The sequence below is a fragment of the Dermacentor andersoni genome, chromosome 4, assembly GCF_023375885.2.
Source record: "Dermacentor andersoni chromosome 4, qqDerAnde1_hic_scaffold, whole genome shotgun sequence".
NCBI classification, from domain to species: domain Eukaryota; kingdom Metazoa; phylum Arthropoda; class Arachnida; order Ixodida; family Ixodidae; genus Dermacentor; species Dermacentor andersoni.
This window is the reverse complement of record NC_092817.1, coordinates 101836934-101864764: the sequence shown is the minus strand read 5'-3', so window position 1 is coordinate 101864764 and position 27831 is coordinate 101836934. Positions and strand designations below refer to the sequence as shown.

At 46.8% G+C, this 27831-nt stretch overlaps 1 protein-coding gene, 1 non-coding gene and 1 pseudogene across 2 annotated transcripts; all 3 read left to right on the top strand.

The window, feature by feature from the left end:
- Nucleotides 1-1593: 1593 nt before the first annotated feature.
- LOC126536549 (uncharacterized) lies at nt 1594-2537 on the top strand. Its single transcript, XM_050183563.3, has one exon. The coding sequence runs from the start codon at nt 1686-1688 to the stop codon at nt 2532-2534; it is 849 nt and encodes a 282-aa protein (XP_050039520.3). The 5' UTR covers nt 1594-1685; the 3' UTR covers nt 2535-2537.
- A 2792-nt stretch (nt 2538-5329) lies between these two features.
- Nucleotides 5330-5500, top strand: LOC126537221 (U2 spliceosomal RNA; annotated as a pseudogene).
- A 9781-nt stretch (nt 5501-15281) lies between these two features.
- LOC126537224 (U2 spliceosomal RNA) lies at nt 15282-15473 on the top strand. Its single transcript, XR_007600764.1, has one exon. It is a non-coding gene; the product is annotated as a U2 spliceosomal RNA (small nuclear RNA).
- The last annotated feature ends 12358 nt before the right edge of the window (nt 15474-27831 follow it).

The following is a 27831-nucleotide window of genomic DNA, read 5'->3' as shown; positions in this document are numbered from 1 at the left end:
ACCGATGCAATACGGCCGCGCGACAAATGTCCAGCCGGAGTACGTGGCGCCTCTTCCGCGCCCTAATCGACCCCACCCAAACTCGAGCAGAAACACAAAAACATCTCCAACGAGCCATTCACTGCTTCGATGGAGACACTTCAAAATTGGCATGCAAACTCCGAGATCAATACCTCTGTACTCAGCAGGACCCCCGAGGGCCCGCGTACTCGTATGCAGGTTCCGAGAACGCGGAGATGGACCAACCGTTCCAGCTGCACGACCTGAAGGCGGGCCTAGCAAAAATGAAGCGAGGAACGGCACCGGGACGGGATAAAATTACAGTCAAATTACTTGCCAACCTTCCCGACTCTGCCTACTCCACACTCCTCGCTTACATGAACTCCATTTGGATCGGGGAAACACCCCTCCCAATTGATTGGAGGACCGCTCTGGTCACCTTTATTCCCAAAGCTGGTAAAGCCATCAACATAGACAGCCTCCGCCCCATCTCCCTTACTTCTTGTGTGGGAAAATTAATGGAGACGATGGTGCGCGACAGGCTGTCTGAGTTTCTGAAGAACAAAAATGTTTTCGCAGACACCATGTTCGGATTTCGCCCACACCGGTCCGCACAGGATGTCTTGCTTCAACTTGACCGAGAAATTCTGGACCCGATCGAATATCCCTTAAGTGACAAAGTAGTACTCGCTTTGGATTTGAAGGGGGCCTTCGACAACGTGACCCACGAAATTATTCTAACACATCTTTCCCAAACAGATTGCGGCCGAAACACCTTTAACCACATTAGGCAATTTCTCACTGACCGACAATCATACATTCGGATTCAGGACAGCGAACACGGCCCATACCAATTAGGCACGCGAGGGACCCCGCAGGGAGCGGTCCTCTCGCCCCTCCTATTCAATTTGGCGATGATGAGACTTCCCGCTCAGCTGGCGAGGATCGACGGCATCCAGCACGCGCTGTATGCCGACGACATCACCATCTGGGCTAAACACGGCTCGGTAGGAGAAATGGAGGCCAACCTGCAGCAAGCGGCGGACATCGTAGACAACTATGCCCGTCGATGCGGCCTTCAGTGCTCCCCGTCCAAATCTGAATTTGTGCACATACGCCCCTCACCAAAGTGCACCACCAAAATCGACCTCTCCCTTAACAGTGGACCCATACCCGAACACGACGAGATCCGAGTACTGGGGCTCTTTATTCACAAAAATCGCAAAGCTGACACAACATTGGCCAAATTACGTAAGGTGGGGGACCAGGTGGGCCGGATGGTCCGCCGGGTTTCGAACAAGCGCGGGGGGTTACGATGCAAAGACGCCTTGCGGCTGGCGCATGCATTTGTAACCAGTCGAGTCCTTTACTCGGCTCCATACCTCCACCTACGCAAACTTGACGAGAATGCACTCGAAGTCATTCTCCGTAAAATCTACAAGCGTGCCCTCGACCTCCCGGTCAGTACCTCCAACCTGCGCCTCTTGGGCCTGGGGATGGTGAACACCTTTAAAGAGCTGCGAGAGGCACACTTGATGAACCAATACACGAGACTCTCTAAAACGCCGTCGGGTCGCCGACTCCTTGCCCGACTACACATCCATCATTCAATACATACGGAAGAGCACGTACATATCCCATCACAGTGGAGGTATGCCCTGCACGTGCGCCCTCTTCCGGTCAACATGACACGAGAGGACCATAGTGGCAGACGCCTCGCGCGGGCGGAAGCCTTGGCTCGCCACTACGGACACAAACACGGAGTCTTCTACGTGGACGCCTCCGGCCCGTACCATGGGGGTTGGTACACGGCCGCAGTCGTCCACCAAAACACAGCAGTAAACGGACTCACTTTCCGTGCACACAACATTACACACGCGGAGGTGGTTGCCATCGCGCTAGCCGCCGCAGATCAACACTCGCGGGTCATCATCACCGACTCGAGGGGTGCTTGCCGCAATATTGAGCAGGGGCACATACCGTACCTCGCCTACAAAATTTTGCAAAACAGCGACTATCTCGGTGCCCCCTCGCACCGTACGATTATCTGGACTCCCGCTCACACGGGCCTCGAAGGAAACGAGACGGCTGATGCCGTCGCCCGCGCGCTCACTTTCCGGGCATCACCTTCGTCCCCCACCGATCCGGACCCCGAACCCAATCCCGCCTATACTTTCAAAGAGATCGTTCAGCTCTACCAATCTGGCCATGCCATCTATCCCAAGCCCTGTAAGGGCCTCACAAAGGCGGAGGAGCGCATTCTCCTTCGCCTTTATACCAAAACTCTGCTGTGCCCGGCAGCCTTAAAATATTTTGACCCCGCTTGCACGGGGGAGTGCCCGCACTGTGGGGAAAAGTCCTCAGACATTTTTCACATGGTATGGGCATGTCAAAAAAAAACAAATCTAACCCCCCTACCCAAGCCTTCCCGGGAGGACTGGGAGGCAGCCCTGCTCGGCTGCTCTGACCTGACGGCCCAACGGGCCTTGGTCGAGCGGGCCCGGGCGGCGGCCGACGCCAATGGGCTCCCGTAAGGGGGAGCCCACCTAGTGCTGATGCAAAACCTATCTAAATAAATGTTTTTCAGACAGACAGACCGCGTGAGCGAGCGCCGTCGCCACTGCTAACATTTCGGCCGAGGTGTTGGAGCCCGCCGTGGCCGACGCGGTTATTTGCTGCTGGCAGATCGCATTCACGACTACCAGGGCGTATCTGCTTTGGTAGCACTACCCGGCCGCCTCTGCACAAGCAGCTGCGTCCGTGTAGTACGTATTGTACCTATGGTTACTGGTGTACGTCGATTGAATATGATGTGCGCGGGCTTTGCGCCTTTCCTTACTGTACTCAGGATTAACGTTCTTGGGAATTGGAGCTACTGTAATTTTCGATGGAAGGATGGGTGTAGGCCTATTCGGTGAGATAAATGGGCTATGCTGGGATATTGAGCCGAGCCACTATTGCCCTACCAATTTTTGTGAAGCCTAGGCATTCCCTCTGTCGCATCAGAGTGGCATTCCTGGGTTCGTCGAAAGTAATTCCTTTCCTCTTCCCTGTTCAGGATTTAGTGGCGTAAGCCGTGCGTGATTCGGCTAATCACTATGGCCTGTACGAGCCTTAGGGTATCGTCTTCTTGCATTCCCAGCTTTCAATACGATGAATAAATGAATAGATAAGTAAATAAATAAATAAGACACAGCGATATCTCAAAAGCGTGAAAGGACACGAGAGCAAGTAGGAGCAGCGTGGACTGCGTTATTGAGCAGCTAATACAGCATATGACTAATAAAATTTAATAAGGAAAACGCACAGCATAGACTATGGAGCTATGGAGCATACTCAAACGGTAAGAATCTTCCTTCCGTGTATAAGTACTGCTGCGTATGACTGCTATTGATTCTGATTTCCAGAGAATCTGGCTTGGCTTCATTTCGGTTACTGAGAGAACTATATACATTTATGGCCTCTGCATGCAAGTGGCGATCCTTCCATATCTAATAAATATTGTTAAGTATTAGTAGAGTATTGTTTTCATGGAGGCCTTAGCACTGCGTACTGAAAAAATAAGCAATACTGAGACATTTAACATTCACATGCATTTCACACACGGTTGATAAAAGGCTCTGTTGAAAGGATCACTGAAGTCTGCAGGCCTTTTACAGGGTGGAAAAAGAACGCAAAGCAACTAGAAGCGAGGTGAACATACAGCAACATATTCATTGTCTAGGCATCGGCTATCCATAATATCGGAAAGAATTGTTAGTTGGCTACCTCCACCTCTTTAAAAACACAATAAATTTCGTCCTTGGTATATATTTAACTATATTGTGTCAATGCATGGTGCTCAAAGTGGAAATTCAAAAGAAATGTTAAAGCGAGTAAATACGGTTGAGGTAGCTGCCGCTGGTGCTTCTGATGTGCTTGTCCTCTTACTCTCAGGATTTGCAGAAGTAAAGCGAAACTGTGATCTAAAAGGTGTTCACGTCCGTGGCAACAATGATGCAGTAAGCTTTGAGCCACAATAAAATTTTAAGCCATCATCATCATCATTTATTATTCCCATATGGGATATTCATGATGGGGGGGGGGGGCAAAATAATAATACAAACATCGAAGGAATGGTCATGTACAAAGCAACAAAAACCAACAACTGAAAATACACTGCTAAATAAAACACAGGTTTTTGTATAATTAGTTGAAAATATGGATGGTTAGAAAATCTCGAAATTACGAAGGGTTTCGCCTTACAACAACGGATTCCGGAAGCAAGTTCCATTGTTCAGTTGCAACGGGAAGGAAGGGTTTGTTGAAAGCGCTTGTAGAATCATGAAGGCGTTGGATACAATGTTGCAGTGAAAAGGTAGAGGTAACTCAAAATAAACCTCAGATGACGTGTGAGACAGAAATCTGGTAATGACACGCTAGAGTCATTACCGGAAAACTTTGGTTGGTGGACAAAGTGTGGGCGGACGAACTTGTGGACGAAACAGGGTCCTCTTTCGAACTCGACGGAGAAAAGGTGGTTCCAAGATATTTATTAGCAGAGAATTTGATTTCTTGTTGCAGCAAAGGTGCCATTGCGGTGGCCTTCATCTTTGTCAAGCGGTCCTTCCTACAGCTTTTTCTGTGGGCCACCTGTCCACTGTCGTGGACACCTCCACATGATGCTTATACAACCTATTATCAATACAACCTATTATTATCAGTGGGGCTACAGGGGAACGAGATAACGCAAATACTTCATCTACAAGTTCGATACACTCATAATTGGCTTAAGTAAAAGCGCATGGGACCACCTCGTCAATGCAAGCAAGTACAGTTAAGTTAATAAAGTCTCCGGCAACAAAAACAACAATAAAAAAGTGGGATTTGTTAAACGACGATTTGGGGCCACCTCGGCGCCTTGCTATGTACGCTAGAACGGGAACGAGTTTTAGCACCCGAAGCCTTATCTTCCACTTGCGTTCTTTAGTGCTTCTCTGTTGCGTTCTTTCCTACGCCAGACCGACAGCGACCCATAATTTTCGGTCCCTGCTGCTAAATCTTTCGTACGCCGTCCAGCAGTACTCCCTGGCGATTGATGTGAATTCATCAATTGAAGAAAATGTCAGAATAAAGTTATGCAGAGCATCCCACTTACCATTCTGAAATCTCACTAGGCAGACACACACTAAAGTTACGCACATTTCTATGCCACTCCGAAAACTTTCAACAATACTCAACAAACCCTAAACGAACAAGCACCTTCATGTCTGCTCAAGAACTAACACCAACATTGTAATTCTAGGTGTCTTCATGTAAATAAGTCTTTTTCAAAAAAATTCTACTGAAAATTCTTTCAGGAAACCTCTGTTCTTGTCAGCTTAGTATCTGATACGGGTCCTATTTGGATCCAATATATTAAACTTATTTTTGGAATGTGGCGTATAGTGCTTGAAACTTGCTTCACCTCCGCCGCGGGTTGGGTAGATATTGCACTGCCTCCGGGATCGGTCCACTCACCCCTGCGGGGGTGGGCAAATACCTTGTTGAGTCAAAAATGCGACTTAAATACCATCACACTCTATGTCCAAAATCACAAAAGGGGCTGACAGATGGAATAGCACACTTTGGTATAAAGTTTGTAAACAAGGATAAGGTGCCTCAGAAATGCTGGCCAAGGTTTCGATAGGAGGACCTATCTTCGTCAAAGGCGGCCTCGTCATCCTCGGCATGTTAGTTTTAAAGGGTTAGTGCAGTGACGTCGCGTGCGGGTGTTGTCGCTAGCGGCTGGATTTAAAGGGAGAGACTTCAGACGTAATGATCGCTGTCGTCCGACATCTGTGAGCTTCATTTAATTTCATTTATTTCTTGTTTGAGACATACAGCTGTCTCAGGTGCTGCAGCAAAAGGCAGTATTCTTGCCTCACAAAGGCTGCAGCGCCCAAAGCACGTTGACACTCCGCAGCAAACAACAGCACAACAAGTGTTACAATTTCCAAAATATGATAACATATCAAAACAATAAAGAATTCGAATCTTAATCAGAACATGTTAAAAAAGGAAAACAAAACAATAAGATTGATGTACATAAGGAAGTTATACAATAAAGCAGCGAAGAAAATACATTTTAACAGATTTCTTGAACTTCAAGCTTGATTTAGATGTTTGTAATTGTTCCAGGATTGTGGGATTATTGTTTAGTAACGTCGATGTTTGAAAGTCTAATGCCTGTTTCCCGTAGTTCGTGCGACTAAGCGGTATAAAGATTGGGTCATGTCTGAGATTATACGGGTTTCTTTGGTGGCGAAGGTCTGATTAAACTGTATGGGATCAGCTTGACGGAGACGGAACGCCTCGAGCGATAGTTTATGCAAAAACAGGTGGTCTATATGGAGTATGCCAAGCTTATCAAAAAACTGTTTAGTATGTGCAAGGACAGGTAGGTTACAAACTGCCCTTACGGCTCTTTTTTGCAGCCTATATAGTGACATAAGGTTAGTTTTGGTAGTAGTTCCCCAGACCAGAAGGGAATAGTGTAGACGAGAGTGTGACGAGAGTGTAGACGAGAGTGTGTAATACAGCTGTTTCTTTAAATTCATTGGAATAAGAGGCTTTAACATGTTAATAATTCCCGTCGCTCTACGAATGTCGGCTCTCACGGTCTCTACATGAATGGACCAATACAGGTTTTCGTTAAACCATACACCTAAAAATTTTACGCACTTCGTATCTTCTATACTGCGCCCCCGAAACTTTAACTCGTAGTGGCCCATCAGCTGCTTTCCTTTAGGTCTAATTATGACATACTTTCTTTTTTCGCAGTTCAGTTGTATTCTACTTGAATTTAGCCAACAATTGAGGTCCCCCATCCATCTATTGGCAGCGTTAAATGCTCCTTGAATGTTATGATCAGAGAAGAAAACGCTGGTGTCATCTGCATACAAAGTTATGCACGGTGTGTTTGGGATGTTAACAATATCATTAATATTGAGAAGAAACAAAGTTGGGCCTAGGATTGAGCCCTGAGGAACACCGCAGTTTAAATTATGAAGTTGGGATTTAGAATCTTTTAGGCAACCAAACTGCTTACGGGAGCTGAGATAGTTCTTAATTAAAGGATATGCTACACCTCTTATGCCATATGAGGGTAACTTTCTGAGCAAAATATCGTGATTAATTCGTTCCGAAGACGAGGGGACAAGAGCGGGACAGTGGGAACGCGGGGAGAAAAGAAAAGAAAGAAAGCAGAGAAAAAAAAAGAAAAGCCAGGGCGACACCAAGACAAGAGAGAGGGAGAGAAAGAACAAGAAAGAAAAAAAAATTAAGAAAGACGGGGACATGGGAGGGCGTTGCGGAGGCGAGAGGTAAGGAAGCTTTCAGGGGTGTCGTTGGCGGCATGTTTTTGTGGCATTAGAAGAGCCGGCCAGGTGGTCAGTGCGCGAGTAACACAAAAGACAAAAAAAAACATGAGTTGAAAGAGTGACTTGAGTAGCATAGCAGCAATACGTCGAGAAATTTTGAAGTAGTTAAGAAGGCGACGAGGAGTCTGCGGTGCAATGTATGGGGAGACTGAAAGGCAGCGGCATGGTCTTTCAAGGGGCATTGCCCCAGTCGCTAAACGTAGGTGTCGTTACGGCGGCATCCAGAAATGGCGATACCCTGGGTTGACGTGCCGGAAAAGGACATATTGACTTCGGAATGTGTTGGTGAGGGTGTTTCAAAAATATATAAACAAGAAAAGGAGAGGAGGGAACCGAAACCGGAATGGGGAACCTACGCTGGAGTTTTCACGACACCTGCAGCGCCGCCCTGGCGGTCAGAACGTGCACAATGCAGCCGCTCCCGCGGACGAAAATTGCTACTGGTAGTGGCGTTGCGTGCGCTGAAAGTCGAAGGAAAACAAAAGGACGCCGACGATACTGTTGCGTATACAAGTGCCGCAACTACGTCGGCATGAGGGAGGATGTATCATTCTGCGTCTTTCCATCTAAACCGTACGAACAAGAACGGAGGCGGCGTTGGATCCGAGCAGTCAGGCAAGCGGGGTAAGTTCCCGTCTTGTCGCCCTGTCAAGCGGTGTAGGCCTGGTTTCTAAATCGAATTGCGCGTGTGTGCTTGGTTTATTCGATAGTGAAGACGGTCAGCCGTGGTAGCCATTACCAAACAGCAGAATCTGCAGTCGGCATTTGGTCGGAAACAAAATGAGCAATAGCATGCACCATCCGGCATATGTACCAACCATTTTTCCTTCGCAATACCACCGCCAAGCCCCTTCCAATGCCACCGCACCAAGCGAACGATACAAAAATTAAATATTATCCATTCATTGCCAAGAATTATGTGGGAGGGAAGGTGCCTTGTAATACGAGTTGTGTGCGCGTACTGCCAGCGCACGCGCGACTAACACTTCTAACACTTCGAAGCGTTGCGATACGCCCCAATTAACAAACTGCACTGAGCGAACAATATTTCCTAATGCTTCATAGTATATCGAAGCCTGTTATTCGGAAGACGATAGCGTGCAACCTGTGTAGTAAAGGCACCACCACAAGACTGAAAGAAGCGAAACATCAGTTCAGATGTGAGGACTGAGCGATTGCAATAATCGCAACTACGAATAATCGACGATTCTTTAGTGACGCTGGTATCATTAGTGCATTCAAAAAGGCCACATCACTATAGATGAATCTACGTTTGCGCAGGTGTCAGCCGCGAGATAACATTTAAACGCCGGTGGTGCCCTAGACAGCTTGTGTCGTGATTTGTGCAATGTTTTCCATTGCTGTATCACTTCTGTTATTACTAGATCTGTGCGTGCGTGCGTGCATGCGCGTTTCTTTTTTCTTATGTACCCTATTTCTGAAAAAATATTTTCATTCACCCGAAGCACATATAGCCCGATTCGGCCTTTTTACGTGGACTACTTGAAAAGGCAGATGTTTCTTGCGCAGCAAATCGCAGTGCCCAAGTTGATAATGAGAAAGGTCCACCAACTTTTTATTTACTCAGTTAAGCAAACGTGTTCCAATTGCGGAATTGAAGCCGTGCAGAAGTGAAGTCATGCTTGTGAAGCAGAGATCTTCAAACAAGGGCCGTTTCCGATAGAGAAATGCGCCTTTGAAGTACGCTAAAAATATGATTAGCGTTACAGTTACGATCACCCTGAACTCCACGACGCAGGGTTTTGGGGAGATTTTAGCTGGAACGCCCACATATGTCGCCGCACGCTTTAGGGTCGGTTATTTTGAAAGTGTTGCTAGGCTTTCTCGGCTTCAATATCAAATTTTTAGCATGTATGCCATGAAGTTAAAATTTTGAAAGTTAGTGAACCTTCTTAATTAGTTGCATGAACATTGTGATTCCTCGCGTAAGTAACGTCCGCCTCTTCCCTAAATACACCTGAAGACGCGTAACAGCGCGCTGTTAGGCGCAGTCACGGGCTATTTTGTTTCTTTCTTGCTTTTTTAATCTGCTGCACTAAAAGGGAGAAAAAGTTGGCATATGTGAACGTTTCCTTCTATTTTTTTAGCATTAATGCGCAGTTACACAAGTCAAAGGATTTAAACCGAACGTTCTATAGTCGTTCCCTTTTCGAAAGAGTTGTTGGAAAAAAGTAAGTGAACATAAGTGTATCAAACGTTTTGCTGTTTAATTGGCACCTTCCCTTAATGTTGCAGAAGTGCACACGAACATTGAGTTCTCGGCTGTAACGGTTTTTCTAAGGTGCAACGATCTTGCTATTTTGTACAGGAAGCGTGACACTCCACAATTTAGGGCGGCAGAAGCAGCCCAAGCCGCCCGCATTATGTCGCTTCAGCGCGGCCGCGTTTCAGCCGCCGCGGCTGTTTGGGACGGTGCACTAGGGAAAAGCTGTGCTATGGTGTGCTGGAATTAGGGTTGGAGCTAAACATTTCGACAGAATTACCTGTCTGGTTGGGAACTTGATTAGGACTTTCAGACTGACTCCAGGCAAATAAGAGAATTTTATTAGCCCGACGTTTTGGAGCCTGTTCGGTTCCTTCAGGGGGTATTCTTCAGGGGTGGCGGTGTGCAGCTTTTAAAGCGTCTTTCGTAAAAAAGGAGGGGAGAGTACGGAGGGTGGGGAGACACTTGTCAGACCGGAATGGAAGGGGTGAGGAAGGGGGTAGCGAAAGGGTGACGTGGCTGCAGCTGTGTTGGTGGGCTGGGATGACTGTGCTGGGGGAGCTTGACCCGCGAGAGTGCCGTTGACGGGAAGCGGGGGGGGGGGGGGGGGGGGGAACGGGGGAGCGCGGACATTTTGGTGTCGGTGACCTCGAGCGGGAATCCACCTGACTGGGCGTCCTTTTCTTCTTTTCGTCGTGTTGACAAGGACATGGACATAGAGTGTACTAGCTGCGGTTGAGTGGGACGAGTGATTGGGGCGGCGCATGCCTTGCAGTGGGGTGCGTGACGACGAAAAATACTGTGGTGGCGCTGCGATCGAAGTGGGTTGGGCCGCATCACGGTCGCCCCGTTGTAAACTGCTGGTGATACTTCCCGGAAGGGTCATTCGTACTAGTTCACGCGCTGCTACATGCGTTCAGCCCGCTCAAATGGTGTTTATAATTGGATATGACATGTATTTATGCCTTAGCAATAGATTTTTTTCTCTTCTTTATTTCATTTTAATTTCTTTAATGCTGCTCGATGATTCCGCCTGCCTTGCGGCCGCAGTGTCAACTTTCATTCTACTATGTTATTGGACGGTTCCCTATGGAGAACAAATACGTTTCTTCGTCTTCAAGCAGCATGTATCTTTCTTGTGTATTTTTGCGCATATAGTTTTCCATCAGTAGGTCTTGCGAAACGCAGACGGAAAAAACATATGTAAACTTCTTGCTTGCCGCTTCAAACAAATAAAACATATCTGCCCCATCCGACGCCCTGTACTCAGATTTACGGAAAGCATTCCTATACAAAAAGAAAAAAAACTGCAGTGCAACGTTCCACTTAAGCTACCGTCTTCCTCGTGTAACAGAACGCGGAGTCGTCCTTTTATTGCGGTTGAACCTCTTGCTCCGAAAACAGTTGTAGGTGCTCATTATGTATACTAATCTTTGCCCCGTAAGCTGTGTGAAAAAAAAAAAAGCGGCTCGGTAGCCTAATTGGTGGCTACATAGTCGACATGGCGTTGCGTCGCTAAACTTTAGCTCACGGGTTCAAGCCAGGTCGCGGATCGAATTCACTGGGAACGAAACTCATGTACTTCTGTTAGGTGCACGTCAAGGAACCCCAGGTGATGAGAACTGAACAAGGCGCTTCACAATCATATCGCCAGGCGTAAAACGCCAGAATTCTTTTAATTAAAAAAAGTACAAAAAAGAGGCAGCTGCGTCCTTCGGTTGTTTTCAGGGGTGTAAACGAAAGAAATTATTCTGCAGTCTGTTTTCTAAGAAAGACATGTTGCGCTTATCTTATATTTCATATCTACATTTAATACCGTTCCCAGCTGTACGTCCGCTCAACTAAGCAGCTTCTGTATTATAAATGGCTTCTTTTTGTTATCCGGTGCACTATCATAAGGACAATAACGAAGCAATTAAAGCAACGGCATGCCTCACATACACGTAGAGATATTTGTAGACCTGCTGCGTTCCTTGACGAACTGTGAAGCAGAAGCCAAACATTGGGCATCCAGTTTTGATGGGTTGCAGATATGGTGATATTGTCAAAAAAAAAAAAAATGTTTTCCTTGGCTGAATGAAGTTAGCAGATTTACAGGCTGCGCCAAAACGGGACGTTTATATTGAATGACAGCTGCGAACTTGTTCAGCGGAACCGATTGGCACCAATGTGTCAGTTCTCTCGGGAACTGGTGCGCCTCTGCGCAACAGTCACGACTCTAAAGCAGCAGAATCGTTTCAAATAAGAGTCCTCACTTGCATTGGCCCCTCACCTTCGAGACTTCAAAAGTGCTGCTATGCGTTTCATTAGAACGGAAAGAGATTTTCGATTATCTTTAATAATGAATTTCGAAGTCGAATACGATCTGAATAGCAAATATCATTCGATTAGACATATGTTTTTACTTCGTTTCGCCTGCTGGCACGCTGAAGGAGATCGCAAGACAAACCACGGAGATTACATTGGTAAAGACTTCCTGGTCTCCCTGATTCAGTCTGAGTACCTATGCCATATATTTTCCCTAACACTGTTGTTCATATTAACGTCCACTAATTGCCTTGATTCCTTTTCTCGGAATGTGGATTGGTTCACCTCGGGCTGGTGCTGGTTTTTAAAGAAACACGCTTATTCCGGTCGGGAGTTTTCACTTTTTCAATCAGTGCATTTAGAATATTTGATAATTTTTTTCTTATGTGTAAGTCTTCGATATATATGTCTCTGTACGCTAAATTTACCTAGAAGTCATTGGTCATCTGCACCTCTTCACGCCACGCAGTCAATAAACTTGGTTTATTTCACTATAATATTGTTTTCTTTGATCATTGTTTTTGATAAAATTTTCTATCGTAGCTTCATATTGCAGATGGGCGGCTTCTGTGGCAAAACTTACGCGTTGACTTTAGAAAATACTGCTAAATATAGCAGTTCACCTGGGTGAAACTAAATTGGTACCAGCCGACAAGATTAGCGGGTGCACCAAAGCAAGTAAAACCATAAAGAAGTTTACTGCACAGACTTTCTGCGAGAAAAACTGGGCGTCTGCCAGCGGACGGGCAACGAACGCGCGCTCGCTAACAGACGACGCACTTGACAACGACAGCAAAATTGAATACGTCATGTTGTATAACCCATGCGTCAAATATGCATACGTAGCATAAAGATGTCAATATAAATTTGCCGTTGAAATAAAGCACCATTATAAGAACGTACGCGTCCAATCGGTCTCAGCGCCGGCAGCGAAATTACGTCGAATATGCCGCGAGGCGTGTCTCCACCCCAAACCAGTTCGCTCGCAGCACCCTCGCAAAAATTTTTCCACACCCGGCGCCTCAGCGAGAGGGAGCCGTCCGACTCGACCAATGCCTAGTACGCTCTAGCTGAATGGGGCAGTGTATCGTTCGGGGGTGAAAACGTGGCTCTTTTTGCGATGACGGCCTGGGGTGCTTGGAGCACTCCTGTACACTGCAGCGTCATCTGTCGCTGCAACCTGAAGTCATTGCTGGCAAGCGGAGCCACAAAGGAGCAACACAGGGCCTCCGGGATTGACAGTTACGATGGTCGCGGAGGTCATGCATGTCCGTGCGGAGCTAGCCGATTGCTTGCTGCTGTTTGTCATGCCGCGTTCGCACACTTTTTATGCGCACGGTCAGCGCTGGGTTTGTAAAAGCCTTTATTTTGTGCATTGAGGTTCCTGCACAAGGATCACAACAGCCACAGGCTTCTTCACATCGCGCACATTGAGAACATTGGCTGTATTCTTGCCCTTCGGCGCCCTTTTGCGTAGCGAAATGTCCAAACGATGCTGGTTGCATTCAACACAGAGCATTTTTTTTTTCTTTAGTGAAACCTAGCGACCGTTTTTCTGGTTGAGGCAACATGAAAGGAATCCCGTGCAAACCACCAGGCACAGTGAAGCTGGGTTCTTCCGGTCTTCTCATCCTCGTGTTTTTCTAAATAATTTGATAACAAAAACACATGCGTGCTTACCGAACGGAACGAGCATACGAGTGTGTTTGTCTTCTGCAACCGAAACGCTGAGCAGACGATCAGGAACACTCAACCATCTGTGGTTGTAAACGTGCAAGCTTAGACGGCGTTATTGGTGCATCCTTTTTATTGGTGGATTCTTGGTGCATTTATTTTGTTGCGAATTATAGTAACTTCAATAATGTTTTGAGAGAGTTTTAGTTTACAAATCCCTAAAGCTTTGCACAAAATATTTAAGTTTCGCGCGCTGAGCACACCGGTCGATCGCAGCGCGCGTCTGGTGGCGCCATCGCCAGAAGCGTCCCCGGTTGTCCAATTGCTTTGCCTACGTAACGTTGATATCGACGACGCACTACCCCATTTCAGTACACCATGCCCGTTTCTGTTGACATTGGTCTAAATCAAAGCTATGTGATTGTGTTCTTCACTACAATCTGATTTTCACTTTAGGTCTCGACAAATTTCGTTTGTCCCGGTTCAGCGGCTGCTGCGCTATGAGAATTCCTCATTTATTCTTAAACGAGAAGCCCGAGCAACGAGCGTGAGACGTTGCACGGCTCCTGCGCTCGTTTAAAATTACATGCATAGATTCGTAGCGACGTTTTCATTTCCCTTGCAAACGATATGATTGAAAAAACAATATCCTTCTCCGAGTTAGGTGCAGTTCTTAGGGTTCTTCGAATGAGCCACACACACACGCACGCACGCACACAAGCACATATGGACACACGCACGCACGCACACGAGCTGTGATCGATGAACAACGCAAGTGAGAGCTTGCACGGCTTCGCATCTCGCCTGGAAACAACGTCGCTTCATCGCAGTGTAACGCAATCGTTCACGCTGAAATAACTGTCACGAAAAAAAGAAATCCTTGGAGTTTGGCATAATGAGACGGCGTTATTACCTCGAGCTGTACCGCTTGTACCGCTGTACGGCTAGCGTGTGGCGGTGCCTTCGAAGAGTTGGAAGTAGCTGCAGCCTTTGAACAATAAAAGCAGTGGATGGTTGCGCGGGCGTGTCGAGATGTCGCACGGATTCACGGCGCTCGCTTGCCTCGTAAGGAGTTTTTCCTTGCCTGCAGTCGTAGACCTTGGTGATAACGTTTGCGCCCATTTGGAAGTGGCTGTGATAGATATGATAAATGTCCCCGATAAAGTTAGCGATACGAACTCGTCGCGTTGACAGCCGACGCGTACAGGGGGAAGGCATGAACGGAGAAGCCATGGGTGAAGCCATGTTGAATGTGACGTCGTCGCTTGTTGCGACCAAGAATGTTTGTAGTCGAGTTTGTTGACTTGGTTATAGCTAGGTTTTTGTCTATAAAATTATAATTTGGGAAAGAAAAAGTGCTTGTTTTCTGGCCTCTCCCCATGGAACTTGACGCTATCGACCGTTATTCTGAATGACGTCACAGCGAGGTCGAGAGTACCTCTAGGGGCATTTTCTTGTATTTCGCGTCTCTTATTCCAATTTATTAATAATTTAGGTAATATTGCAACATTTTAAACTAGAAGCACTACGGGAAAACAAACCTAGCATTCCTCAAAGCGAGCGCCTCAGCAGTTGTGCCGTAACAGATAGGTTTTATTGCCGCTCGCTGAAATGGGCACTGGAGTTTCTTTTCTGGTCTTAAACGGTTTGTTCAGACCTCGGTCCGAATTTTGGTTATCGCTTCTCGGCCTTTTGGCTAAGATCAAAGTGTAGTATCTGTTCTTATCAGCTTAATATCTGATACGGGTCCTATTTGGACCCAAGATATTAAACTTATTTTTGGAATGGGGCGGAGTGCTTGAAGCTTGCTTCACCTCCGCCACGGGTTGGCCCGGTATTGCACTGCCTCCGGGATCGGCCCACTCACCCCTACGGGGGTGAGAAAACTTATTCAATCGAAAATCAGAATTAAATAACATTACATGCCTTCCTAGGTATCAACACACAAGTATGGACGCGGCTTCCCGCCTCGTTGCCCCTCCGTAATATTTGAAAAGCTCAGCCACTGGACGACGGAGCTATGCGAAAAAGCCACCTTCAATTTCAGGAAGGGCGGGCTGTGCTTGTACACGTTGCAGAAAAACCTTGTCAGTTAAAGGTACCTCCTCGCTTTTCCTAGCACTATGGATCTAAATCTTACAGTGATCCATTTAAGGTGCGTGGCTTTCGTAACATCCAAAATCAGGCCGAGGTGTTGCCGTTGCCCGTTCGTCGGCTTGCGACCTCTTCCTGCAAGAGACGAACTTTTTTTTTTTAAACTAGGCGATGTTTTGAAATTTAAACACGCGTTTATATTGACTGCTTCTTTTCATGCGCCACCGCGCGTTCGAGCGGTGTTGGAGTACTAATAAAATAAAGGTAGCGCCATCCCTTGAAGATTGCCGCCGTCCTCCTCCCTGCGCTTTCTCGTCCACGCTAGGCCCTCCCATTGGCCAAACACCCTCACGCACCTATTTTTCTTGCTTGTTTTTGCTTCCATAGGCATAGCGGTGCCAAACGTTCCGAGCGGCGTACGCAGACGCAATGAGGAGCTTTACGCAGGTGCCACATTTCGCGCCTCCTTTGTGCTTTAATATCGTAGCTCAGTGTTCGCGATGCCGTCTTGATCTGCCGTCGGATGCACCACACGTGAAGCTGACGGCAGGCGACTTTTCTGGATTCCATCTGCGAAGCGAGACGCGGGGCGGAGGAAGGTCTGGCTTCAAAGAATCAGCCGGACTTATTTCAACCCAACGCAATGGTCCCGGCTATGTTAGGTAAGCGAACGATTCTTCGCTCATCACAAATCTCATATGCTGCCACTTGTATGCGGATTCGTTAGTATTTCGCTCTCTTAAGTTCCGCATGTTCGCACTGCGTTTATTTGCAACTTTTGTGTCCCACTTCAATCAGATCGTCTTCAAACGCACGCGCTTTTTGTCGACTCAGTCATAAATTCCATCGCGTGGTCGTTGTTTCGCCTCACTGTGTGCGAACAGCCCCTCTTGAGTGTATCGCCGCGTTACGAAGCGGTGACGGCTCGGCGACCGCACGTTGAAAGCGATCTGCGATGCCGAAAAGAAATGCCGACTGCTGATATAGGTTCGCGCTTTGTGTTCTCATTAGCGTTGCAGAGAGACGCGTGGGCCCGTGCCTTCAGAACAAAGCCACCTAGAAAAAGATTCTAGGTGGCTTTGCTTCAAAAGCGATCTGGGAAAGTAGCTGAGTGCGGCGTTGCTGAGACACAGCTGAAACGCTGCGTTCTCCCCGCTTCGTTGGTGCTGAAACGAGAGAGGCAGCACGAATAAGTAGAGCCAACCGAGCGAACCAAACGCGGCGACATTCATACAGCCTCTCTTGATGTTTCGACAGCCAGTCACAATATACCGTAAAACAATTCCGATCAGAATACGGCCTCAAAAGCGCGAGCGACACGTAGCGACAGGGTCTCATTCGAAGAGCGTCTCCTAATTAGGCTCTGGGGAGACAACGCCGGTGCAGGAGGAGGAGAAAGGAGATGGCCATAGAGAAGTCTTTTTCTTTCTCTGTGAGATGGCGCTACCTTTATTTTATTTAGGGACATTATGGAGAACTTGTTAGAGAAGTCTTTTTCTTTCTCTATGAGATGGCACTACCTTTATTTTATTTAGGGACATTATGGAGAACTTGTTTTAACTGCCATCTCGTGACCATCGCGTATCTTTCGAACCGCTAGAACGCCTGCTGGCGTTCGACTACGCATTTCACATTCTACGCCTCAGATTCTTGTGTATTCATGGTCCGGCACAGTCTACAAATGCCAATAGCTTTTGTAAATCCTTTTGGACGATTTCAATTGACGTGCTCGATTCGGGCACAGATGTCCAGGGCCCTGGCAGGGGCAGATCGAATGGAAACGTTAGGGAGCTAGGTCGTCTCGTGCAGCAGTTCGAGCTTCTTGACGCGTATGAACTGCTTCATACGGAAGCATTTCTGCATAGAACTTTACGGAAGCAGTTCGTACGTCTGGACATCACGTGGATGGATAGATGTTATGAGCGTCCCCTTTGGAACGGGGCGGTGGGTTGCTCTTGCTATTATACTACCTAATGACCTACCTAGATTAAAAAAGAAAAAAAAAAGAAGGAAACCAATATGAACTCCCACAAGGAAATTTTCTGACCCCCTTGTTGCGAACTTTGCTTTAGTACGTCTCCGTTTTTTGTCGTTTCCCTATTTTTCTTCCCCCCAATCTTCCACTCGCCTCTTACTAAACTATCTTGCGGACATGTTTACTTTTCCCCTGCTCTCGCTGAAGCCAAGGGCTTCAAGGAGTCCAGTGGTGCCTAAATCGATCGCTGGGCAAATATCTTAACATTCTAATAAAACATGCTCCATCGTTTCCCTAGCTTTACCGCCGCAAGCACACGCTTCTTCTTCGTTCTTATATCTCGCTTTATAGGTGCGTGGTCTAAGGCATCCTGATCTCGCTTCGAAAAGTAATGAGCTTCCTTTTGAGTTATCATAAAGTGTTTCTTTCCTGATTTCGTTTCTTCCTCTTAAGTAGTTACTCATGGCACGTTTCTTTTCCATTGCCGCTACCCATGAGATTATTTCAGCCTCTTTGACTTTCCGCTTGACGTTCTTTGTTGCTGTGTTGCCCACCCTACAGGCCGCATACTTTCTGGCAAGCTTCCTAGTTCTTTTTTTCCACTGTGAATCAATGTTTTTCCTGTACAAATACCTCAACACTCTCCAAACGCGTTTACTTTCTTTCATATTCCTCAGTCGTTCTTCATAATCAATTTTACTGTGAGGTTTCCTCACTTCCAACCTAGTCCAGCCCATATCACCCTGCACAGTTTTATTTGTAGTCTTCCCGTGAGCGCCCAATGCAAGGCGTCCCACTGAACTTTGGTTCCCATCGAGTCCTGATTGTACCCCTGATTTTAAGCAAATAACCGCATTTCCAAAAGTAAGTCCTAGAACCATTACACCTTTCCACATACCCCGGAGTAGCTCGTAACTATTGTATCCCCACGGCGCTCTGTGCTTCATTGTGGCTGCATTTCTCTTCCCCTTCACCGTTATTGTTTTTTCCTGTGTTTCAATATATCTATTGCCTTCGTTTATCCATAAACCAAGGTATTTATATTCTCTTACCCGAGGTATTTTCTGGCCCTGTATTGCCACTGTCTGTTCACTGTTTCATTGAATACCATAAACACTGATTTTTAATACTAAATTTCCAACCTAAATTCCTGCCTTCCTGTCCACAGATATTAGCGAGACGTTGCAAATCACTTTGCTTGTTACCTAGCAACAGAATTTCGTCCGCATAAAATAAACCTGGAAGCTGTTGCTCTACTACTGTACCCACCTGTTTGAATGAGAGATTAAAGCCGTTATTACTTCCTTCTAGCGCCCTCTCCATCCTCACCATGTACGTACAGCATAAACAGCAGTGGTGATAAAGGGCACCCCTGCCTCAGTCCCTTGTTGATATCAACTTTCTCCTGGCTCCTCATCCCTTTCCATTCAACGCAAACGGTACTTTCTAGGTAAATCTCTCTCAAAAGCTGTAGACAATCGTCACCTAAGCCTTCCCCTTCCAGAATATCCTACAAAATGTTGCCGTGTACGTCGTCATAGGCTCCTGTAATGTCTAAAAAGGCCATATATAACGGTCTGCTTTCTGCATTCGATATTTCAATACACTTAGTAAGAAAAAATAAGTTATCATCCAAACGCCGACCTATTCTAAAGCCATTCTGAAGCCCTCCCAAAATGCCATTATTCTCTGCCCATGCTTGCAGCTTTAATTTGATCTCCTGCATTGCTAGCGTGTATATTACCGATGTAATGGTCAACGGTCTATACGAGTGAATTCTATCTATCTCCCCCTTGCCTTTATAAATTAAATTCATTCTACTTTGTCTCCAACTGTCTGGTATTCATCTATCTTTTAAAGTTTTTTCCACTGTTTTCACCAGAGCTTCCTTACTTTTTTTATCCTAGTTCATTAATCAGCCTAACGGGAACCTCGTATAGCCCTGTGTGCGCTTAGGAATTTTCTCTTCGGTTTTGTTCCAGCTGAAATTTGTCAGCACCAGCTCCTTTTCCACCTGGTTCCCTTTCATGCTAATACAACCTCGTCATTGCCTTGGAAAGATTCGGCTGTTACTTTTCGGATGTAATTTAATACCGCTTCCCCCTTCCAGATTGTTTCCATGTTCGTCTAGGATATGTTGTATTGTTGTTGTCATCTTGCCTAATAATTTTATGTGGTTCCAAAGTATTTTAGGTGCGGCCTTCTTTTTCTCACGTATTTCTGGCAACCAACGTTCACCTTCACCTTTTATCTTTGCTTGCACCAGTATTTCAACCATGGAGTTTTTCTCCCGGAATATTTCCCATTTACTGGCTACTTCATCCTGCGGCAACTGCGCCTTCTTTTCCTCCCTGTGCTCTCGGGTTGCTTTCCGTCGTTCGGCGATCGCTTCTCGTATCTCCCTGTTCCCCCACCAGCTTTTCAGTTTCTTTTTTCGTTTCCAGCGAACATCGACATCCTTTCCAACGACGTGGACATGGCCCGGAACGCCATCTCTCGAGTCGCTGTGCAACTTGAGGGGGCTTCCCTGGTGCCCCCTGCTGAATCGCCGATGAACCTGGCGCCGACAACGACGGCAGGATACCCAGCGCCACCTCCCGCAACTGCCGTGTTTCTCCCAGTCTGCCGCGAAGCCAGCGCCATCTGCTGAATCTCGGCTTCACCAGAGTGCAGTAGAGCCCAGCGCCAGCTGCATGCAACTAGTCGACCTAGACGAGCTACGTGTGTTGAAGGCGTTGCAGCCAGGCGGCTACGCGGTAATGGCCCCCGAGATGGACACACTGTGTGAGATCTCGTTGAGGGTAAACTTTTTTTTTTTTTTTTAATGCGCCTGATGGTGACGGAGCAATTGATGACTTAACTGATGCTATAGAATTAGCTGCCGGAGATGACGGTACTAGGGCTGCAGCACATGGGTAGCTCGAAGTTTTCGGTGTGTATGCGCAGTGGGCGTACCAACTATTTCTCGAGTGCGGGGACAAACCGCAAACGATCTGATCTCTCTCTCTCTCTCTCTCTCTCTCTCTCTCTCTCTATATATATATATATATATATATATATATATATATATATATATATATATATATATATATATATTACATTACTATTACAATAAGTTAATATGCCTGCAAATGCGTCTGTCAGTCATACTTATTTTTAACAGACATTGACATATTTATCGATCACACGTAGTGAACCATGGGGGCCCGTAAAATTGTTTGAGTTTGCATTTATTTCTTGCAACTACAATGCAGGGACCGGCCTGCAGGGACCAGCCCGGCCTGCTCCTTATAGAATTTGTCGAGGGATCAAATACATCTATGATAACTGCTTTGCCATTGCCAAAGCTGCTGCAAACGAATTCTTGAGCGCTACGCACTGCCAAGGCATGTAAGATATGTATTGTTTCATAAAAGAATATATTCGTATGTCCCAAAAAATTCTTCCAGAAATAGCTGATATCACTGCTTCCACCTTTTCTGTCTTTTTAAAAGAAAATTGCGCACGATCTTTAGAATTATATAAGGCCGATACCAGCAAAGGAGTGCATGCATGCCGCTGATATGAAGAAAACGTGAACGCCTTGAGGTGAACAAGTTCAGGACAACCACCTTAATGAAACTTTGTAATTCAAGAACATTCTTTACATTTTTGTACATATGCAACGGCCAGGGAAAAATCTCAGTGCCGCTGTCCTTCGTTCCAATGTATTGCGCAGGAGCAGCTGTCACCAGTCGCGTATTGTGAGTAATTGCACCAAAATTATAGTCGCAACAGAGAGCACATATAAAAGCAAGCGTTATTCTGCAAAATATACATTAAAAATGCGACGATACGATGGAATATACAAATGCGAAGATACAGCTTGATAAAGGGCAAAAATGTGTCACCGGAAGCAAAGTTCACTGCATGTATATATAAAAGCTCGCAACAAGATATTTAAATATACGCATAAGTCTCCAATAAATCTAAGTATCTCAACAAAAGTCACTGTACATAATGCATCAAACAAGGCAAATAAACATGTTCCGCAATCACAGATTCACAGATCACAGAATCCTGAGCACTCCCCCCTCCTCCTCCTCCACTCTCCGCGATGCATCGCGCGCGACGGAAGGCGGCGCGCCTTCCTCCTGCGCTTTCCTCCCTTGCACACACAAGACCATCGTCGGCTCACGTATTCCCCCTTCCCCCTACGCTTTCACTCCCACGTACAGTATGCGGCGCGCGATGACGATGTTATCACCCTTGAAGTTACATGAATAAGCACGAAGAGATGCACCGACCAAGATAAGTGAAAATTTAATGATGTTTCGGCTCCCCATACGGGAGCCTTGTTCACAATAAAACCCATAACAGAGATACAACGTATTTAAGTACGTTTCAGTACGTGACGCAAGCAGCGAATGTGCACCGTCAGAAGTGCCCCGTCATGCCGATTCAGTGTGTGCGCCGTGGTCTGTAAGTGCAAGGATTCTATATGCAGGCGTGACGCAAGCTTCTTTATCCTGGCCAGACCACGTGCACTTGCCCAGTCAATATTGTGGCCTGTTGAATCCACATGTTCAGCAAGGGCACTCGACACCACGTGCAGTTTCTTGACGTCATACTCATGCTGTTTCGCACGTTTCTTGAAGTCGCCTGCCTCGCCGATATACTTGTAATCACAGTTCTCGCACGTTATGTCGTAGACTACACCGTGAAAAGTTTCCTGCGGCAATTTGTCTTTTACGTTTACTAAAAACGTCTCTTAGTTTGCGGCTTGGCGAATGCGCAATTTGGCGGCGTACCTGCGCATATGAGCGATGGTCTTACCTGTGCCATGGACATATGGAATGGCCGCTCACTTCTTCGGAGGCGACGTAGAACGCTGTCTTTCTGGGAGTGACACTTCTTTCCTTACCGAGGACAAAAAGGACGGAGGGTAGCCACAGGTTCTTAAATCTTCACAGATGTTCCCAATATCACGCGTGCAGTCCTCCTGTCTTGTACAATCGGTGTTTTCTCGCTGGAACAGCGTAGCAGGAACAGACCTTTTGTGTGAAAGCGGAAGCACCGAGTTAAAATTCAGGTACTGGCCTGTATTTGTGGGCTTCCTGTAAACTTTGAAAGAAAGGTCAGAGTCACCGCGCTTGACAACAGCATCAAGAAACGGTAGACAACCGTATGCTTCTTGCTCGACAGTTAACTGAATCGCCTGTTCGACGCTCTTAAGCCGAGCAGGGAAGACAGTGAGAGCATCCTTGTGAATTATGCAGAACCAATCATCTACATATTCCAGGAAAACCTTTGGAGAAGGGGTAAGAGATGCAAACGCCCGACGTTCGACATCATCCATGACCAGATTCACAGCAGAAACGGATATAGATGCACCCATAGCCATAGCATGCGTTTGCAGGTCAAGATTCTGTTGGAACCCGAAGTATGTATTCGACAAACAGAACATACGGAGACGAGACAGGTCTGAATCATCAATCGGTTACCTATCGGGCAGCGACCAGTCAGCTTCGAGGGCAGCGGTGCAAACCTTTACAGCCAGTTCTACTGGAACGCTTGTGAAAAGTGATCTAATATCAAATAAGACCATGACGTCATCATGAGCAGGAACAACGTGCCGTATCTTTTCAATAAAGTCGCCAGAATTGCGTACGTGAGTGCCGCTTTTTCCAACGAGTGGCGAAATGATCCGGTCTAAGAAACCGCAAAGCTTCTACAGAGGTGAGCGTGTGTAGTCGACAATGGGCCACATAGGAACACCTTGTTTGTGTATCTTTGGTAGGCCATAAAGTGCAGGAGCTTATTCGTTGTGACAAAGTAGTCGGTAATAGAGTGATTTTGCTGGGGCGGGACCAAATGGAAGTCGTCAGCTAGAAGCTTTTGGAAGTCCCCTTGCGGTTTTCCTGTGGGATCATGCGTCAGGTGAGTACAGGTATTGGCGTCACTAATTTGTGTCAGCATCTTTTTGGTGTAGTCACCGCTATCAAGCAAAACAGTCACGTTTCCTTTGTCAGCCGGAAGAATGACGATGCCTGGATTGCTTCGAAGCCTGTCGATAGCCTCATGTTCCTTTAGCGACAACGCGGAGTTTGAAGAAGTGTTTTGAAGATTAGAAAGCACGTTACTAACAAGCTTGCGAGCTTCGTCACGTCTAGAGGCGTCGACTTGGCTTACAGCCTTTTCAACAGCACAAATCAGCCACTTCGTATTTCGTGTGGGCCCTGTGCTAAAGTTTAGACCAAGGCTCAGGACCGAGCGTTCCGCCTTGTCAGGCTTACAGGAAGAAAGATTGTGTATAGCCTCTCTTGGTAAAATTTGGGACGTACCATTTCAGGATGTTCGCAGATCTCCAGCTTGACATGGTGCATGACGTCGTTATTTCGTGTTCTCACACTTGCTTGAAAGTTAGCGTGTAGCTGTATTAAAGCAAATTCGGCGGGGCACAGGAACTCTACTCAGCGACGGGCATAGAAGGCATCATTTTCAACCATACGGACCTTAGCCTTACACTCTGATATTCTTGCTTCTAGTAGTAGTCGTTCAGCCCTTGAAATCACGCAGTATTTTCGCGTTTATTCAACATGTATTTCTCCGTCGAGACGGCCTGCCGTCAAACTTTCGATTTCAGCTCTTGGAGTTTACACAGAACATGACGGCGACAGCAGGAATCCGCCTGAAGTATCCACGTAATTTCTATCGCAATAATATAATAAGAGCATCAGAGTCCCGTAGCCCATCACTTTCTGCAAAAGAAAAAATAACAAAATCGAACTTTCACCATGCGACAATTCACTGCGCCGCAGCAATGTCTATCTTTTGTGGGGCGGGGGAAACGAAGCGAAAGAAAACGCAAAGGAAAGTATGTTGGCCACAATCGAATGCCTACTTTGGGCACTTAATTAATGCGGCTACCGAAGGAATATCTAAGAAAACGTGAGACGCTTGGTCTACAGAGAACCATACGCATACTGCTCGGTACCCTACACTGGAGGGACAAAAGACTTTCCGGAAAGGTTGCAATAACATCAAAGTAAAAGTGATTCCCTCAAGCGAAGGCGTTGCAGTTCATCGAGTCCCCAGAGTGATGGCGGTGAGCGACCATTGTTTCTTTTTCTCGTCTGCTAGCCAGAAAGCGTCCAAAACTGGCAGGCGAAATTCCACTCGGCCAGAGAAAAACGAACGCGCACTAAAGTGCGCCGCGCGGTGGTTGTTGCAACACGAGAAAAACGCATGCCCTCTGGCTGGCTCTGGCAGCCCGTGAGTAGCGAGAACAAGAAAATTGAGAAGGCTGAATGTGTCCTCGCGAATAAAAGTCAAACTAGAAAAAACAAATAATAACATAGTTACCTTTGCTGGCTTTACTGTCTTGACATCGATGCTTTGGCGCAGATGAAAAAATTTTTGATATTCTTTTCTGCGACATGACGGCGCAAATGAACCACCACAACGCTTCGTCCCGTAGGACTTAGCTGCGTGCTTTGCCAACTTGTATGATGGTGTGTTGATTTGGCTTGTCTCGATAAATGGCCCGATGTGCGACTTTAGAAAAGTGAATGCACCTTTGGCGTCTTATGTTTATGACAATATTAAACCCACAAATTTCCGGAATTGAAAATCTAAAGCATGACTTTAGAAATGTCAATGCACCTTTCGCATCAAATGTTTATGAGAACTTTATGCCCCTAAAACTTCGGAATTGAAATCCATGCGCTCCGTAGATTCTACGGCGTCCGCGAGATGCACTACGAGCCCGCTCGTCATCAAAACGCCCTTGAAACTTTGTGCTCGGATGGGGCTCCTTGCGTTATGTGACTCCAGGTGCATGGGAGTTGCCACGAAATTCAACAGATCGAGTTCGCAATGTTTGCACCGCAATGTCTTTTCGAGCATACAAAGACATTCTAGACAAAATTCAGAATGATTTCCGGGTGCCGAGGTTGTTTTGGTTGGCGGTGCGTGACAGCTCGAAAACATATCGGGGGGCGGGGCGGGGGGGGGGTGGGGGGGCTGTAGCCCTATAAGCCCCTACCCTGGCTACGCCCCTGTACCGGAGGAAAACAACTAAATACCATGTATAACGGCTAGGAATTGGGAGCAAGCGACTATCAATAACTGTTTTCAGAGCACATAAGCAACCTACACAGTGAGAATTTTCAGTACACGTCACCAAAAAGTGGGCCTCGTTTTTCAAAATACGGAATATCTGCTGTTTTTTTTTTTCTCCTGCTGGGAAACAAGTAACGGTGTAGCTCTTATGTAAAATCAGCCTGAAAATTAAATCGTCAAAGCCAGAAGGGACACATTCCTCTAGAAAAAAATTCAAGTTATTGTTCTATTGGTATTGAAATGGCTCTGCACGTTCGACCAATGTCATTTTCACTAGCATTATCTACGATAAGCCGTCATTGCATGATAAAATTGGAAATTTATACCTGTAAGAGGTTTGATTAGATTGTTGATGGTGTTAATACATTGAGACTGCAACGCTACGTAGGCTATCTCTAGACAGAGCATAAATAGTTCCAGCATTTGATAAACCGACGATTTCATGCCTTAAAGTACGCCAGTCGTTGGGCGCGGCTGATTGTAACACTTTCTCCGAACCTCCCCCTCACCCGCAGGTTAAATGTACCAAGCTGATTGTGTTTTCGAATACGGTAATAGCGGTCCCAAAAACCTGGGCATGATGCAAGTCGCGCAAGCTGACGTTTGTTAGGGGGGTAAGCGCCCAGCGTCAGGCGTTCTCCGCAGCGCGAGTGTGTATGCCCTTGTCAAGGTGCACGAACGCTGTTTTTACCAGAAAGGCGGGCTTTCTGGTAAAAACTCAGCCTCTTGCGTGGGCCGTGATGCAACGAAGGCGAGCGCCATCTGGAGGTGTTTCAAAGAACCCGGCGAGCTGCTCCATGGCCTCGACGATTTGCGCGCGCCGGCGCGTGCAAATGGCGAAAGCCGTGGCCGGTCTATGTATGGTAGAAACGCTGCAAGAAAAAGGTTTGAGTTTTCGCGTAACAGAATTATGTTTTCTCGTATATTCAAACCACATGCTATTCGACGCTATCATATGAGTAGGTTGTGTATAAGTCGTACTTTACAATTTTTCTGCATATTTTATCTTGAGAAATGGAATTAGTTCAGTAACTTCCTTGCGCCACATGGATGGCCTGGGCATGTGTGGTTCGAAATTCTTTTTACCGGTACGACGTCCGAGGTTGGACGCCGGATGCCGACGCGGCGCGTCAGACGCTGACGCCGAACACAAGAAAAGCAAGGAAAGGCGGCGCTCAAGGTCTAACAGAAAAGGACAACACAGGAAACAACCCAGAAAGGAAACGACCGGCACAAGAAGAACGGGACACTCCAACCACGCCGCGCCGTACCGACCCTGACACCAGTAGCGACAGCGACGTGGTACGACGAATGAAGTCGAAAAAGCCAAGAAAGGATACTCCTAAACATGATGAGGGATCATTATCTAGTGATTGTGAAACGCAAGAGAGAGAGAGAATAAACATTTTTATTGGGTGAATAAAGCTTTGGAGAGGCGTCCTCATTCCAGAATGCCTTGAGCTCGGGCCGCGTCCTGGACCCTCGCAATCAGCCGTTGCTGATCCTCGAGGTCGGAGCTGGCCAAGGCTCTCTCCCAAAGCTCGTTAGTGGAGTAAGGGTTCGGAGGATTTAATGGTGCCGCTCTGCAACCCCCTACTATGTGCCTGAGGGACATATGTGTCGGCCGTGTGTGTGTGTGTGTGTGTGTGTGTGTGTGTGTGTGTGTGTGTGTGTGTGTGTGTGTGTGTGTGTGTGTGTGTGTGTGTGTGTGTGTGTGTGTGTGTGTGTGTGTGTGTGTGTGTGTGTGTGTGTGTGTGTGTGCGCGTGTGCGCGCGCGCGTGTGTGTGTGCGTGCGTGCGTGCGTGCGTATTCTCTTCTTTTTCTACGAAGAATGTACACTATACCTAGTGCCTATGGGTGTAAGCTCATATTGCCTGCGACACAATTTTCCCTATAGTTCTTTCAGGAAGCGCAAGTGCGCGCTTTCTCTTCCACAGACCTTTTGTATTATTCCTGCGCCTCGCACTCGTTAATGCTGCTTACCATTAAGCTGCTATGAGTAGTTTTAAGTTTGCTTCTTTCAACGTCAGGAGTTTCAGGGACAAGCTGAAGCC

Bases quoted from the DNA above. Each gene is read 5' to 3' on its own strand.
- LOC126536549 (XM_050183563.3), top strand. From the start codon at position 1,686: ATGACACGAGAGGACCATAGTGGCAGACGCCTCGCGCGGGCGGAAGCC.